General features: G+C 46.6%; 1 protein-coding gene across 5 annotated transcripts in view; it reads right to left on the reverse strand.

The window, feature by feature from the left end:
- znf385a (zinc finger protein 385A) overlaps window positions 1-16,688 on the reverse strand; it is a 102,711-nt gene that overhangs the window by 11,458 nt on the left and 74,565 nt on the right. For all 5 annotated transcript variants that reach the window (XM_020051554.2, XM_020051553.3, XM_010875103.3 and 2 more), the window contains one exon: window positions 9,706-9,877. In XM_020051554.2, coding sequence (XP_019907113.1) covers window positions 9,706-9,877 — 172 coding nt within the window. The remainder of the gene's footprint in view (window positions 1-9,705; window positions 9,878-16,688) is intronic.

Consider the following 16,688-nt stretch of genomic DNA (forward strand, 5'->3'; position numbering starts at 1 on the left):
CAGCCAAGGAAATTGAAAAAAAGAAAATTCAGCTGGTGCGCATCTATGTTAAGGGAATCTAACCTTTATGGTAGCCTGAGTTTGTTAATCTACAGAGCAAGTTCTTAACAAAAAATACTGTTGTATAGACCCAACCACAAACCAACAGAAGGCCTATCAGGAGCTATACATATAGACACTAGAATAGGCACTCACAGAGGTGTTTAGAGACATAAAGACACTAGAAAAGGCCCACCTAGATGTGTAGAAAACATTAGGACAATAGAAAAGGCCCACCCAGAGGTTTAGAGACATTAGGACACTAGAAAAGGCACACCCAGAGGTGGCCCTCCTAGCAGCAAGGGGCATTAATGCAGGGAAACTGAATTCTGTTGCACCTAAGGTTTACCAAATATACCATTTCACTACTGGTAGTCCATGTGAATAGCACAATTACTGTCACTCAAATAATTATTGATATTGATATTCTTTGATTTATTTCTTATCTTTAAGCATATACTTTATCTCTAGTAGTTTTGCAATATTAATTTATTTCATCCTACATTAATGCTCAGTAAGTAAGCTTTTCATTTTTTGAACCAGTATTTATTAACTATGCATGTGAAAAATATAATTTGATTTGATTTATGGTTCCTGTTAGGGCTCAAGTTTAGGGTAGTGACAAGTGCCAACGCAAAATGTCCTGTTGGAGAATGCAGCTTGTTTTAAAATGCCCTCACTGACGAGCCAAACCATCAAATCATTCCTGCCATGGGGGCCAATCTGCCTCCAGAATATAACTGATGATGTAAAAAGCTGAAATTTACTCAGCCTGCTGTACTGCTGTAGAGCCCCCTTATAAAATGTTTTACCAGGATGTCTGAGGTCTCACAAGTCTTCCAAGGTACTCACTGTGGCTAGACCAAGTATCAGGAGGGCTTTTAGGATTCTAAGTTGGGAACACTCTTTTAGACGAGTACAGGCTAGTGTAATGAATTCAGTCCGGCAGGGTTGTAGTGTGGTGGAAGAGTGGATAGAACAGCTGTAGATATCTAGAACGCGCAAAGTAGGAGGGATGAGGTGGGAGGCAGAACCTGGGTTAAAAAAGGCTTATGTTACAGAAGAAAAGCAGGTATGTATCTGCTGCTTATATAACAGACATTACAAATGAAGAAAAAAATGAGTGGGATACCAAATGAATATAGATGAATGTTTTCGAATAACACAATGCAATGTTGGAAAAACCCTTTTCACCACATTAACATAGCAAAAAAGATTGTTATCCTCTAAAAAAACAAAAACAAACAGCAAATGCTAATAATAAATAATAATACAATAAAAAACATTCCCGAATTCTTACTCCAACAGCCCAGTCTGAAATGACTGCTACTATAGACCGATATTTGCTGATCATCTTCACCTCCTAAGACAAAAGACCAAGGGCTCCGTTCCAGTGGAGGCAATGTCTCTCTACCATACAGTAACCAAGATACATGACTAACACAAAGATGTTGACTTGGCCTTTGATTTTTAAATGAATTTATGATTTCTGTGGTATTCTGTATCTGTTCTGGGTGAACTAAACCCTACTGGGATTGTTGGCTGGTCAGACCAGTGGGATAGACGAGCCAACAACGTCACTTTTCACTGTTATGCTGATGACACAATGTTGTATATTTCGATGAGGCTTGGAGAAGCTCTAAATCTAGCTACTTTGGAAGCATGTGTTTCAGATGTTAGGAAGTGGATGGCAGAGAAATGTTTGCTTTTAAACTCAAGAAAAACAGAAATGCTTGTTTAAGGACACAAGAAAAACAAAGAGTTTTGTTGGCAGATCTCACTGTGAACCTCGACGGCTGCATGGTCGTATCCCAAAAAACTGTAAGAAACCTCGGCATTACCCTTGACCCTGACCTCTCCTTTGATGAACATATGAAATGTGTCTCAAGAGTTGCTTATTTTCACCTCGGTTATATCGAACATTGCCAAAAATCTGAAACTTTTTATCAAAAACTGAGGCAGAAAAACTGCATGGTTATGTTACTTCTAGATTAGATTACTGCAATGCTCTTCTTTCCAGTTACCCTGATAAATCAATAAATACACTTCAATTAGTGCTGAACACGGCTGATAGAATCCTAACTAGAACAAAAAATTAGAACACATTACTCCAGTACTAGCCTCTTTATACTGACCCTGTTAGGGTTAGGGCCGATTTTAAGGTTTTACTGTTAACCTATAAAGCATTACATGGACTTGCTCCTACCTACCTCACTGAAATTATCCAGCCAAACATACCTACACGTAACCTTAGATCGCAAGACGCAGGCCTTCTAACTGTACCTAGAATTTCTAAACTAACAGCCGAAAGCAGGGCTTTCTCTCACAGAGCTCCACTACTGTTGGATATTCTTCCACCTAAGGTTCGATGTGCAAACTCGGTGTAAACTTCCAAGTGTCTACTAAAGACTCATCTCTTCAGCATGGTCTATGATTAAGTGTAGTCTGGCCCAGGGGCGTGAAAGTGACCAGAATAGCTTGATACTGTCCACCCTTGCTGTCTTGCCAGGTGGGCTCTCATCGCCACTGGGATGCCCTCCCTCCAATGCCATTCAGGGACGTAGTCACTGGCTTGTTGTTGCCTCACTGTTGCGCCCAAGGTTGAACTCTGCTGGCAATACTCCATTTCAGGGTGGTTGCGGTTGGTTGGTGTCCCTTTGGCTGATGCTTGGCAATGTGGGTGGATTGATTTCCTGCCTGTTGGGCCCTGTTCTTTTCCACTGTAAATCCTTGTAGATCTAAGGAATACATTTTCTAAATATTCATTGTCTCCTGCTCTGTTTAAACTTAAGAGGACATGAGGTCTTGGCCCACACCTCCAGAGTACCAGGCTTGAAGGACTCACTGCTGTTCCTGTCCAAAGTCCTCCTGGTTGTGTTGCAGATCAAGATGATACCTGATGATTTCAGCTGCCACTCTACTGACCCCCCCACCCCGTGTTGTCCCTGTCCTTGTCCGTCATGCTTCTGACCTGGACTAGGTTTAAATAGACTCTGAACTCAGCCCACATGCATTTATTAATCATTAAAACATGTACTCTTAAAATGCTCACCTGGCACAGCCAGAAGAGGACTGGCCACCGCTCTGAGCCTGGTTCCTCTATATGTTTCTTCCTAAATGTTTGCCTTTTTCCTAGCCACTGAAATTCAACACTGTAGTTGTTTGGTCCTTGGGGTTTAAGGCCGGGTGTTTTGTAAAAGCACTTTGTGCTGTTGTAAAAAAGGCTTTATATATACATTTGATTGATAGAGTGCACCCCCAGCCGTTAGGTTAATTTTGTTAAAGGGGAGAAAGGTGCCCTTCCGGCCCACTAACCCCAGTCGCGTCAAGGTTATAGGGCTGTATCCCTGTCTATGGTTAGGTGTCGCTGTTATAGGAGAGCCTGACGACTGCAGCCGTCTCAGCCCTCTGGTTGTCTGGGGTGATGGTGGTGGGGTACACCAACTGAGCCCCTTCAGCTCCCCCCCTGGTTGTCTGGGGTGATGGTGGTAGGGTACACTGCCTGCGCCCCTTTAGCTCTCTCCTCTCTGTGCCATCCTAAATGATTAATGAGTCGGAAACCTGACTCTGTCCTTATGAACACTCAGCATCATTCATTATGGATCGGTGTCCTCTCTCTATCTGGCTGCATTCCCACCTCAGACTAAGACACACACACACACACACACAGTGAAGTGTAGAAGTTATAGACCACCATTAAACTCTTCCATTTTATAGCGAACATCAAGAATGTAAACACAGACAAACGGATTGACTATTAAAAATCCAGCACTGTTGACCCTCCAGAACCAACACTACAGCCTGGGAAGCATACTGCATTGACACTTCATCCCTCACTTGAAGGTAATCTGTCTGATTAACCTTGGGGGGGGGGGGGGTTGCGGTGGGAGGGGTGGAGTATAGTTCAAGCTATCACACCATGGTCAAAACCGTGTGAGGGGTGGGTTCAACGGGGGCCGGTCCCCAGAGAGGGAGGGACTAACAGAGAGGGGAGGGCGAGGCAAAGGAGGAAGAGGAGGAGGATGCAGAGGAAGACTAGGCGGACAAGGGAGGCGAAAGACGGGCAAAGTAGTTTGCACAGAGGAGGAATAGGAAAATTGCTACACTTCATGCACACAGCTATTTTAGCCTTGGCCTGTTCATGAATAATATGGGTCCAGACAAACCCTTCTGCCAAAACCTCTTCTGCCGCTGCCAAACCCAGAGGGCTTAAGGCCTACTCTCTGGAGAACTATTGACCAGAAACCAACCTCAGGGTTTTCCTGCACAGTCCCTCAAGGGCCCCTTTCTGATCTCAGCATAGCACAACAACAACAATCCCATAGAACCAATCCACTGAATATTGCACCTGGAATGTGTCTATTGTTAGAAAACTTTCCATTAAAATCGCCAATACACATTAATTAGACTTCATTACATTTTACAAATAGACACATACACTAACACAGTTAGTATTTAGTTAGTATTTACGCAGTGTCTTATATTTTAATATTACATAACATACAATAAAATATTGTACATTTCAACAGAACACAATCCAAGCCCTGTCAACTCAAAGCCCCCCGTAGAGTAGAACTGTCTTTGGACGCAATGCGTAGACATTAACACAGAACCAGCATGACAGTAGCCTTGTTCCGCTGAAGCGTGGGAATTACTGTTCTCTCCTCTCCCCCTCCCTGACCACAGACCACAGTGTAAATATGTTTGCGTGTGTGTGTGTGTGTGTGTGTGTGTGTGTGCGCATTAACTTCCCTCAAGTGTATTTTTTTGTATGTTTATGCGTGTGCTTTTGCCTACGCACTTTTGGGCATCCATGTATGTAGCATGTTTGTGTTTGCATGACGTGCGTGTGTGTAATGTTTTCGGGCCCCCAGTATGTGAACGGCCGTGACCCTCTGGACAGACCCACCCAGAATCCAGCTGCAACATACACCAGCCGGGACCACAGCTGCTGGGCTTCACAGGGCCTGTATGTCCCTCTCACACCGAGCTGATGTTGTCAAACTATGGGATTGCATTAAACACATGCACAGGCATAGATACACACACACACACACACACACACAAGACGGCTGAAGGTCTAATGTCATGAGAAAGCGTCTTAGATGGAGACATTCTTTCACATGTATTTGCTTACACATTTAGATCACGCCTGGATTGTTTTTGCTCGGCTTTCCTCGGGGAAGTCTCTCAAGGCCAGAATTCATTGAGGCCGGAGTGCGCTGGACCTTGCGTGACAGCATGATATCGTCAGACATGGTCGGATTGGCCTGTTAAGCCTTTTTTTTTGGCTATCGTGCCAATTCACCTGACCAAACCACTACCGAATCATCATTGATGCATAATCAACATGGATCAGCACAGGTTGGTGTGGCTTGGCAAAGCTACAAGAACACCAAATCACTGCTGAATGGAGCCTGTTCAATACTTCAAAATGTCTCGTCTTACCATCATGCCATCCTTTTGACCTAGTCTGATGGCTCAAGTGGCTGGTCAATGCCATAAGAGCTACGAAAACACTGAAATAACGTGGTAGGATTCGGGTAACAACATAAAATGTTACAGGTTTTCCAGGAATCCTGTTTTTGAAGAGCCCAATATCCTGCTTATTCTCTCAGTATTCCAGGAATATTCCTGACAGGATTTCTGAAAAATGCGGGGAAAGTCATCTGAGTTTTGCCACCCTACAGTCCTTGGGACGAAGAAAGACAGCCACTCTCTGAATGTTAAGTGCCTCACCAGTGTTGCTTCTGGAGGTGCTGGCCTGCAACCCCCCGAAACCCCTTCTGAGCATCATGAACCTTTGAACATGTTCCGGAAAAATCCAATCTCCACCAAGCACACCCAGTCCTCAGAGCCTGGCTCCTCTGTAAAGCCATTTTCTTTTTTTAAGCCACTGTGCTTCAACATCATACTGGTAACTCTTCAGGGTTTTTAGGCTGGTCAACCATATAAGCACTTCACAACAACGTCTGATGTTAAAAGGGCTTTATAGAAGAGATTTGATCGTTTTATTGAGCGTAGAGTTCTGATATCGTATTTCTGTGCAGAGGGCTAGAGGTCGTGTTTCTGTAGGCTACAAAGCACCCTGTGAGTTTGTGTGAGTATAGGTGACATATCAACCCATGAGGCTGTGTGAGTATAGGTGACATATCATCTGGTGAGGGTGTGAGTATAGGTGACATATCACCCCGTGAGGCTGTGTGAGTATAGGTGACATATCACCCCGTGAGGCTGTGTGAGTATAGGTGACATATCACCCTGTGAGGCTGTGTGAGTATAGGTGACATATCATCTGGTGAGGGTGTGAGTATAGGTGACATATCACCCCGTGAGGCTGTGTGAGTATAGGTGACATATCAACCCATGAGGCTGTGTGAGTATAGGTGACATATCACCCTGTGAGGCTGTGTGAGTATAGGTGACATATCATCTGGTGAGGGTGTGAGTATAGGTGACATATCACCCCGTGAGGCTGTGTGAGTATAGGTGACATATCACCCCGTGAGGCTGTGTGAGTATAGGTGACATATCACCCCGTGAGGCTGTGTGAGTATAGGTGACATATCACCCTGTGAGGCTGTGTGAGTATAGGTGACATATCACCCTGTGAGGCTGTGTGAGTATAGGTGACATATCACCCCGTGAGGCTGTGTGAGTATAGGTGACATATCACCCCGTGAGGCTGTGTGAGTATAGGTGACATATCACCCCGTGAGGCTGTGTGAGTATAGGTGACATATCACCCCGTGAGGCTGTGTGAGTATAGGTGACATATCACCCTGTGAGGCTGTGTGAGTATAGGTGACATATCATCTGGTGAGGGTGTGAGTATAGGTGACATATCACCCCGTGAGAATGTGTGAGTATAGGTGACATATGACCCCGTGAGGCTGTGTGAGTATAGGTGACATATCACCCCATGAGGCTGTGTGAGTATAGGTGACATATCACCCCATGAGGCTGTGTGACTTCCTTTTCACATAAAGTTTAAAGTATGGTAACAGAAACAATATGGTGGAATGCATAAACAGGTCAGTCTGGTCTCTGTTTGGCCGAGTAGTTTGGAAATTGTATTAGGGCTGGGGGTCAGTGGAAATGGCGGTGCAAGAAAGATGTAAAAACCCACTTGTTGGAAAGAAGAGACCAGCCACATCACAACGTGAAGCTTTTCACCCACTGTTTTATTACACTGTAGCTTTGTAATTGTCGTCTACATTTTGGTTTCAGCGTGGTTTGATGCCACCAGCTCTGTGTTCCTGTAGTGAAATTTTATCTAGTAAAAAGTGTTTTCTGCTTTTTACGAGGTTGCTCAGATGGGAAAAGCAAGGCACTTGCAACGCCAGGGTTGTCTTTATGATTCCCACTGAGGACCAGAATGAAAAACTAGAAAAAGTAGTTTTTCTGGATTAGAGCATCTGTTAAATGACTAAAACGTTGATTGAGATATCCGGAGAACCTTTTCAAATGCCCCTCTGACAAGGTTCCAAAATATGCCCTAACTCTTTCATTCCTAATTGTTTGATCCAGGGAGGGACTGAGGGACTGACTGAGACTGGTGACTGTGAGGCAATGGAAAGTTCTGGATTGAGAGACAGAGAAGGTCAAAGACTGAAGAAGTAATAAAGAGAGTGAGGGAATGAGCGACAGACCAGGAGAGAGGAAGCAAGAGACTGGCCTCCCAGTGACAGAGAAAGATAGAGAGCAGGAGAGCGCAAGAACCCTCTCAAGAGTCATCTGTTCCAACCAACCTGTGTCACCAGTAACCTGCCGGAAAAAGACTACATATTGCATTTTAAATATTAAAGCTCAGTCATGATCTTTCTATCATTAGGTGTTGTCTAACAGCTCACGCATCTTACTCTTCCTCTGTTAACGCCATTTCTGTCTGTCCGTCTCAATCAGTCTCTGATTCCCTCCCTTACTCTCTCCCTCTTTCTCTCTCCCTCACTCTCTCTCTCTCCCTCCCTCTCTCCCTCTCTCTTTCCCTCTGTCATAGTCACTTCGTGACCTCTTTTCTCCCCTGCCACCCCTATTCCTTTTCAGAAGGTGACAAATCATTTTGATCACTCCAAATACATCACCCGTAACTAGAAACACTGCCACCAGGCCCAAGGTGTGACAGCCCTGGAAAAGCTGCCCTGTGTTGTAATTCTGTCAAGTCGCTGTCTGTTTCTCTGAGGATAAGTTCGAGATACTGTGGCTAGTCTCATCCAGGACTTGTTTGTGCTGTCTTACATACCACACACATGACAATGACCCCAGCATGCTTCTCAACAGGACCGATGTTATAGAAGCATTTTCCTGTTGTGACAGGACAGAGCATTAATAGTACAAGAGATTCCTCTGAAGAAGTACTTCACAGCATCATTTCAGCTTGGACAAGCATGCCGCTGTCCCCAGATCAACCTGCTGGCTGGAGGGGGATGTTTTCCGTCATGTGCTCCTCCTGCGTCTCCGTGGCAATGGGCTAATCTGCCATCTCTGTTTGATGGTCCTGTTCCAATACTGAATTACTCAAAATGAGTCCTTCTTGGTTCACTTATCCATACCGTGAAATGTTTTGGTCGGTGAAAAGGGGGGTTTCCACAACACAGTATTAACCGATCCAGTATCAAATCAACGGTTACTCTGAGCAACCAAGGAAGGAATGTACGTATTTCCAAACTATTTGAACTTGGAGCTAGGTTCTGCAGGAACGAAAAGCCAAATATAACTCCCCTTTCTAAATCCTTGCTGAGACAGCCTCTGTGTTTTTGACCCAACCTCTTTCCGGCATATTTGTCATTTCAGGTCCAGTGGGGACAGCAGTGACATAGTAGATGTGACTTTGTGGTTCTTTGCTGTTGCTGTGCCGGTGGGAATCGGCCAAGGTCAGACCACATACATAGAGAGGAGCCGTGCACTGAGAAGAACAACAGACGACAAGGCCCATGTAATCACGGTGCTATACCTTCATAGTAGAGCTATTCACATCCGCCTAAGGCCGTACTGCTCTATTTGTTTCTCTATGGGCTGCTATTTATAGCAGACCATGGAGCACCTTGGTTTATGGTTAGTACCCAGCCTGGGACTGATGGAACTCTGTAGGGTATGGTTAGTACCCAGCCTGGGACTGATGGAACTCTGTAGGGTATGTTTAGTACCCAGCCTGGGACTGATAGAACTCTGTAGGGTATGGTTAGTACCCAGCCTGGGACTGATGGATCTCTGTAGGGTATGGTTAGTACCCAGCCTGGGACTGATGGATCTCTGTAGGGTATGGTTAGTACCCAGCCTGGGACTGATGGATCTCTGTAGGGTATGGTTAGTACCCAGCCTGGGACTGATAGAACTCTGTAGGGTATGGTTAGTACCCAGCCTGGGACTGATGGATCTCTGTAGGGTATGTTTAGTACCCAGCCTGGGACTGATAGAACTCTGTAGGGTATGGTTAGTACCCAGCCTGGGACTGATGGAACTCTGTAGGGTATGGTTAGTACCCAGCCTGGGACTGATGGAACTCTGTAGGGTATGGTTAGTACCCAGCCTGGGACTGATGGAACTCTGTAGGGTATGGTTAGTACCCAGCCTGTTTTGAGACCCAGTGGTGTTTGGATAAATTCTGAATGTTTGCACTCTTTTTTTATGTTTGGGGGTGGGGTCCTCTCACTGTCATAGTACTACCTGGACTGCAGGGGTCACTGATGTCAGGGGCAACTGTTGGGGTTCCAGGGGTGGAGGTGGGGGGTACAGATGGGGCCATCTTCTCACCCTCCTGGGGGCGACTCTTGGAGGTCTCGATGCCTTTGACTCTTCGAGCGTGGCGGTTTCCTTTGTAGTGGGCTTCTGCCTGGCTCTGAGGAGAGAGGGAGAGAGAGAATCAAATAGTTTTGCTATTTTATTCAATATTTCGTATTTTCCACTTGCTTTGACAGTGTAAACATGTTTTCCATGCCAATAACCCCCTTGAAACTGAAACTAAATTGAGAGTATTTAGCTGTGACCACAACAACAGGTGAATATAGTAACATTCTCCTGAATGGATGGATACAGGCAGGGTGAAAATCCATGATCTCACACACACACACACACACACACAGTAATAAAGTTTGGTGTCTTGTGTGCTATTTATTAACATGCACCGGGGTTACTAGACACTAGAAGAGATAGCAGAGCAGCCTATATACAAGCTTACAGGATGGTCTTTTGGTGATCTCTGGATTTCACCTATCAGATAGGAACCAAGTCACAAGATGAGAGTGAAAAGAACAGATTAAAAATGTACTTCTGTTCACTGTATTTCTTTGCACTTATGCATACTTATGGGTCGCATATACTTCTACACCAGCAGGGTCCTCTGAATTGGACCCTGTGGACTGAGGGTTAGGAAGAGAGATTGCGGATGGAGGAGTAGGAGATACTATAACAGATGTTCTGATCACTGACACTCAGCAGCTAGTTTCTCCTCTCTCTCTCTCTGTCTTTGGACTCCTCAAGTGATATCCCCTGCTCCAGGAAAACCTTCTCGCCCTAATCCTTGTCTCAGTCCTGTGCCCATTCTTTCCTCATCTCATCTCCTCTCTTTCTAGCCTGGGGATGGAATTCAGGGAGCTTGAGCACCAGTTGGCCAGGCTAGCAAACAGATTTTTCACAACCCAGGTCCAAAACTTTAAATTGTCATTTAAAAAAAAAAAACATTTAACTGATGGCAGGCTTGTTTGGTTGATTTTCAACTAGCCCAGTCTACACAAGTACTGTAGCCACAGGCTTGCTTAATTGTCACTTCTTGAAGGCTCCATAACAGCAGGGATTCCCTCTGCCAGCCTCCAAGGCCCCAGTTAAGTCATGATCCCGGATAGAGGAACAGACTGTAACTGGTGATCTAACCACTGATCCTCGTCAGGCAGCTGGACAACAGCACCACATTTTCAAACTCCCACCTCAAAAGCAGTTTCACAGTTGTCTCATAATTATGTCCCTGTAACCAGGGGCTAATTCAGACCTGGGGCACCAGGTGGGTGCCATCAATTATCAGGTAGAACAGAAAACCAGCCGGCTCTGGATCCCCTAGGGTAAGTTGACCACCACTGACCAAGGCTATAGAGACAGGATTTTTCCTGGATCAAGGAGAATCCTGGACCTAATGCAGTTATCAGTATCCATCATGCCTCCACATAACACCCAGAATAATCCTCCAGGGCAACAAGAATTCCAGGCTCCAAAGCCATCAGCTCTTCAAGACTCCAGCCATGTTATTATCCCAAGAGGTTCAACAGGTCAGGGGCCCCCTCACACATCAGATCCTCCTACCCTATACCTCAACCTATAACACTGTATACAAACCCCTTCCACAGTATACAAACCCCTCCCATAGTGTACAACCCACTTCCCACAGTATACAAACCCCTCCCATAGTGTACAAACCCTCCCATTGTTTAAAAAAAAACTCCCAGAGTGTAAAAACCCCTCCCATAGTTTACAAACTCCTTCAACAGTATACAAACCCCTCCCATAGTGTACAACCCACTTCCCACAGTATACAAACCCCTCCCATCGTGTACAAACCCTCCCATAGTTTTCAAACCCCTCCCACAGTATACAAACCCCTCCCACAGTGCACAAACCCCTCCCATAGTTTACACCCCCTCCCCACAATATACAACCCCCTTCCCACAGTATACAAACCGCTCCCACAAAAAACAAACCCCTCCCACAGTGTACAAACCCTCCCATAGTTTGTAAACCCCTCCCACAGTATACAACCCCCTTCCCACAGTACACAAACCCCTCCCACAAAATCCAACCCCCTCCCACAGCATCTACATAATCATATCTTAGTAAACAAACCCCTCCCACAATATACAAACCCCTCCACACTGTACATTATCAGTGGAAGGCATAAACAAACACCCATAACTTGGCCAGACAACAGCCTATAAGACCATGAACCCATTTCCAGTCTTTTATTTTTCATGGCGACCCTCTAATCAGGGATCGATTCAGAACCGGCAGACCAGGTGGTCGCACGTAAAGATTAGGTCGAGCAGAAAACCAGCAGGCTGCGGACGTCGTAGGGTAAGACTTGAGTTTGAGGGGGTCATACACGCCACCGAGCGGTAGGCATGTGCTGCCCTCGGTGTGATACTGGATGTGCTGGCGTATCGGATGCATCATAAAGGGCGGGGAAAGGTACACAACCGAAGTATCCGTTACCGTAGCACTGTTTTGTTTCAATCTCCCGTTGAAGCACGTCTGTTCAGTGGTAAACATCAGGGGAGTCATCCGTCATCCGTCACCCGTCATCCGTCACCATAACAGGAGTGCAGCTGGGGACATTAGCCACGGATAGGCTCAGCACGGTGATGACTGCACGCCGTCAACGCGGCTTTCTGACACAAAATACAATGCCGCCATATGGGCCAAATGATCGTGCTCGTGCAGAATTATGTCATTTACGTTTTTGTTTTTTTTATCATGCAGTTAACATATTCATTTCGTTTTTTGTGACGATTATCTGAGTTGACAGTGTTCCCCAGGTGTCTTAGCTTTAGGATGATTTAGTTGTAGGATGATTCCTCATGTGGAAAACTGGATTTCTACTAGAAAGTATTTTTAAAAACGCAAAAGTTTGACTACTGGGCTCTCAGACGGCATCTGCTTCATCTTGTCTTAGTTAGGACAGAGTGACAGGGACGTGACACTGACATCACAGGGATGTTTCTAGAAAGGCAACCAGAGAAGCTGTTCTCATTATCATCTGATTTTTACCACAAGGTTTTGCTCACACACACACACACATGCAAAACCCCTCATTGCCCCTCCGCTTTGTACATCTGTGAGCCCTTCAGACAGATAATCTGGCAGCTAACAGGCTGAAAACAGCCTGACCAAAGCCCCTGGAATGTTGACGAGTGTGTGTGTGTGCATGTGTTTGAGCGTGCGTGTGTTTGAGTGTGTCATTTATACATTGGACCGGCAAATAATTATTGGATCAAGATGATGATGGGGATTATTAAGTAGGGGGCTTATGGTGTGTAACTGTTTAGAAAGGTCTGGAGAGCCGTTGACAGCTGCAGCAGATGAAAGGCATTCACCAAATCACATCACCCACCAGCGAGGGGCCTGGGACAGGGTCGCACAGGACAAGAGAGGAGGGAGCTAGCTGGACGAGAGAGGGGATGGCGGCGTGATGGATCGCAGAAAGGCTGTCTCTGTGGCTGCGATGGCTGAAGACGTGCGCAGTTAACATGCCTTGAGGTTAGTTGCAACGGTGTGGCCGGCGGCACAAAGGTGGCATTGGGTGGCATAGTGGCCGGCGGAAAAGGAATCAAGTACTGGAGTCCTGCTAGGTCTGATGACGTACCAACGACATAACGCGTTCGTCTGGTCCGGTAGTGTTAGCCTCCTGTGGTCTGGGCATCACTGGCTGTGGCGACCAACTTTGGGCCCTTAAGGAGGTGCCAGTCTACTCTGCTTATCACTGCTGGGGGAGGGGGGGGGGGGGGTTGAGGAGAACATCTAAAACCGGACAAAGCCTCGAGATGGTAGGAATGAAGGGAGATTAATGGCTCTGTGGTTGGAGCAGAACTGTGATGGAGGCACATGTATGCATACGCGCGCACACAAACACACACACACACACACGGGTGGAGGCTTTCATAACCTCTACGGCCGAAGCGTAGGATCACCAGGCAGATGGTCATGAGTTTCTGGATGGAAAGACAGAGGGGGTTAAGAGAGAATGAAGGGAGGGAGAAATAGAAATAAGGGGGTTAGGGTTTGGCAGAAATAGCTATGTGGTAAATGAAGAAGGGGCTGTCAAATGAGATACCGAGACAAGGACATGAGGAACACTTGAAGGACGAACCGAAAGTATCTACACATCTTATTAAAAGATAAGATTTACCATCCAGCTGCTGCTTGATAGGAGCCCGGAGAGGAGAGACGCAGGACCGAGACTGTTTGGTCAGGACCGCTTGGTCAGGACCGCTTAGTCAGGACCGCTTGGTCAGGACCGCTTGGTCAGGACCACTTAGTCAGGACCGCTTAGTCAGGACCGCTTGGTCAGGACCGCTTGGTCAGGACCGCTTGGTCAGGAGAGCTTGACCAGTGCAGTGGGACACCAGAATGCAATGTCATTGCAAGGTTACCGGTCCCACACGAAGAGCTGGCAACACGCCGTCCATCGTTTTCGTTTTCACAGAATCTCTACGCCCCGAAGCCCCAAACACTTCCTTATTAGGGACACTGGGGGACGAAGCCACAACACCCCTCCCCCCACCTCCTCCCTCCCCCATCTCTCCCACCTCCCTCACCTTCCTCCCAGGGGCTGTCAGAGAACAGGGCCTTAAGCCGGGGCTCTTGACGAATGCGTCTTATGATAAGAAGTGGCATTCAATTTGTGGCTTTCCGCACTGTAAATAACGCTGCATGATGCGAGGCAGGGGAGAGGAAGACAGGAGGGGGGACAGAAAAACAGACTAAGTAAGATGGAGAGAGATAGAGAAATAGAAAGAGAAATAATAAGAGATAGAGACAGAGATGGAAGACAAAATAGAGAGAGAGAGATGTAAAGAGAGTAAGAGGGAGAGAGAGAGACGGAAAGAAGGAGATAGATGGAGGGACACTGAGAAAGACGGAGAAAGGGAGAGGGACAGAGATGAATATGAATCTATGAATGCAGCAACGAACCATGAAATGACTTGTCTGACGTGAATGGGATCTGGTGATGGGGAAGATGGAAGGAGGAACATGAGATGAGCTTTTGATTAGGTGCTACATCTAGTAATGACAAATAAAGATTTATTACCATTAAACGTGTGGCTTTATCTAAGATTAGGAATACAATGATAATATTAGCTTCATCCACCCCATCTTGCTGGACAAAGCACTAAGTCAGAACACAGGGCCCTGGGGATGGTTAAAAAAAAGTCTGATCAGAATCCAGTGGGAGGGGGAAACACCACTGGTTACGATTTCCAATGCTCTCCAGAGTGTAACATTCCATTTTCCAGAGTGTAACATCCTATTTTACGGTGGGGTGTAACATCCACCAGCAACATCCTGTCCACGGGCTGTCATGTCTCATGGCGCCTCACGCAACACAAACCCTGCCCCGGGAACCTCCAACTCAGAACACGGCATAGCCATGTCGTCCGTGACAGATTCACGTGCACAGACCAGGACGTGTCGGCGTGCTAAGTCAGATCCATCCAGAAGGTTTCCCTGGCGTGCCCACTCAACCCTGAGAACTGTCGGTTCCTTGGCAGTCCAGTCCGCCGACACACAGCCAGTGACACTGCGGGAGGTGCCATGTCTCTGCTTGCTCGTCGTGAACGAGACGGCACAGTGAAGCCGAGCGAGGGGGCCAGACAACCCCCCGTCTGCTGCCAGCCAGTCACCCGGTGGAAGGAACCATCACCCCCAGATGTTCCCCCATCAGACCCGGCACCAGGACCAAGTGCCTTCTTGCCCCCTTGTGACCCAAACGATTTGGGGGGGTGGATACGTTTTAGAGCTAGCGGGGGGCAGCCGCTGGCTTTGCTCAGGGGGATAGTCGGGTCTTTATTTTTCATTAGGTGTCAATGTTTGTGTGTCAGATTGGAATCACACACTAGTGTGATATAGGGTGAGTTTAGGCCCTGCTAATCATTGGATACTGGATAACACTTGCGCCTTTGTCGCCGTGTAAGGCGAGAGGTGTCATCTTTGTTGTGTCACGTGGTGGCTCGAATAGCGTAGTCCCTGATGTAGAAAGCACACATTCGACATTTACGTTTTAGTCATTGACCAGATGCTCTTACCCAAAGCAGCTCACATTCACACAGGCCTCTAGCAAAACACACTCAGTGAAGCGATTATTGGTAACAGTAAGAGTTGCCACCATTAGTGCTGAAACTCAGGATTGTGCTGGAAATGTACTTTCTGCGTGTACTTCAGTTAACTCCATGCCATGTGGAAGTAATAAAGTAAATAAATCATGAAGACAGGAAACCTAGCTTGAATCCTCATCTTTTTTACCATGTCTTTTTAAACCTCCCTGTTATAAATAACAACCACTGACACTTGGTGTTTGAGTTTAATAATAACCAGCAACAAGTGAAACACAACAGACATAAACATCCCCGCCTCTGTCATCTGAAGGTTTCCTGCGTTGTAAGGGCTATGGCTATACTGAGACAGCCTGCTCTTTCAGTACACCTCCCAGTGGCTCTGCCAATGACACACTCTCACCAGCTGAGCCAATCAGCATGCAGGACAGATGTAGGCATCTTTGGTCCCGGAGGGCGGAGACACACCTGGTAATTGTTCTCACCTGGTGTTCCAGGCCTCGGTATGTCCTTGTTAAGATGTAGAGGAGGTTTTGGACCTCCAGAAACTTATATGCCCTCCCCAGCCCTAGTTTCCCATGAAGGCCTGTGGAGGGCGGTTCCTCATCGCCGACACAGCCCTGGAAAAGTACAGTGCTGTACCACAGAAACCATGCATGAGTCTGTGATTGCAGGCCTGCTCAGTGAAAACAAATGTGTTCCCTGGACACTCCCTGGTCCCTGTAACTTGGGCGTGGGTGGGTGTGCGGTGGGGAAAATGTGGACCTCAACTTGTCAATGCCACAGGACATTTCAGATGCCGGGTCAAACTCGACTAACACATTATAGCGACTGAAC

This window comes from Esox lucius, chromosome 12 (assembly GCF_011004845.1).
Source record: "Esox lucius isolate fEsoLuc1 chromosome 12, fEsoLuc1.pri, whole genome shotgun sequence".
In the NCBI taxonomy this organism is placed as follows: Eukaryota; Metazoa; Chordata; class Actinopteri; order Esociformes; family Esocidae; genus Esox; species Esox lucius.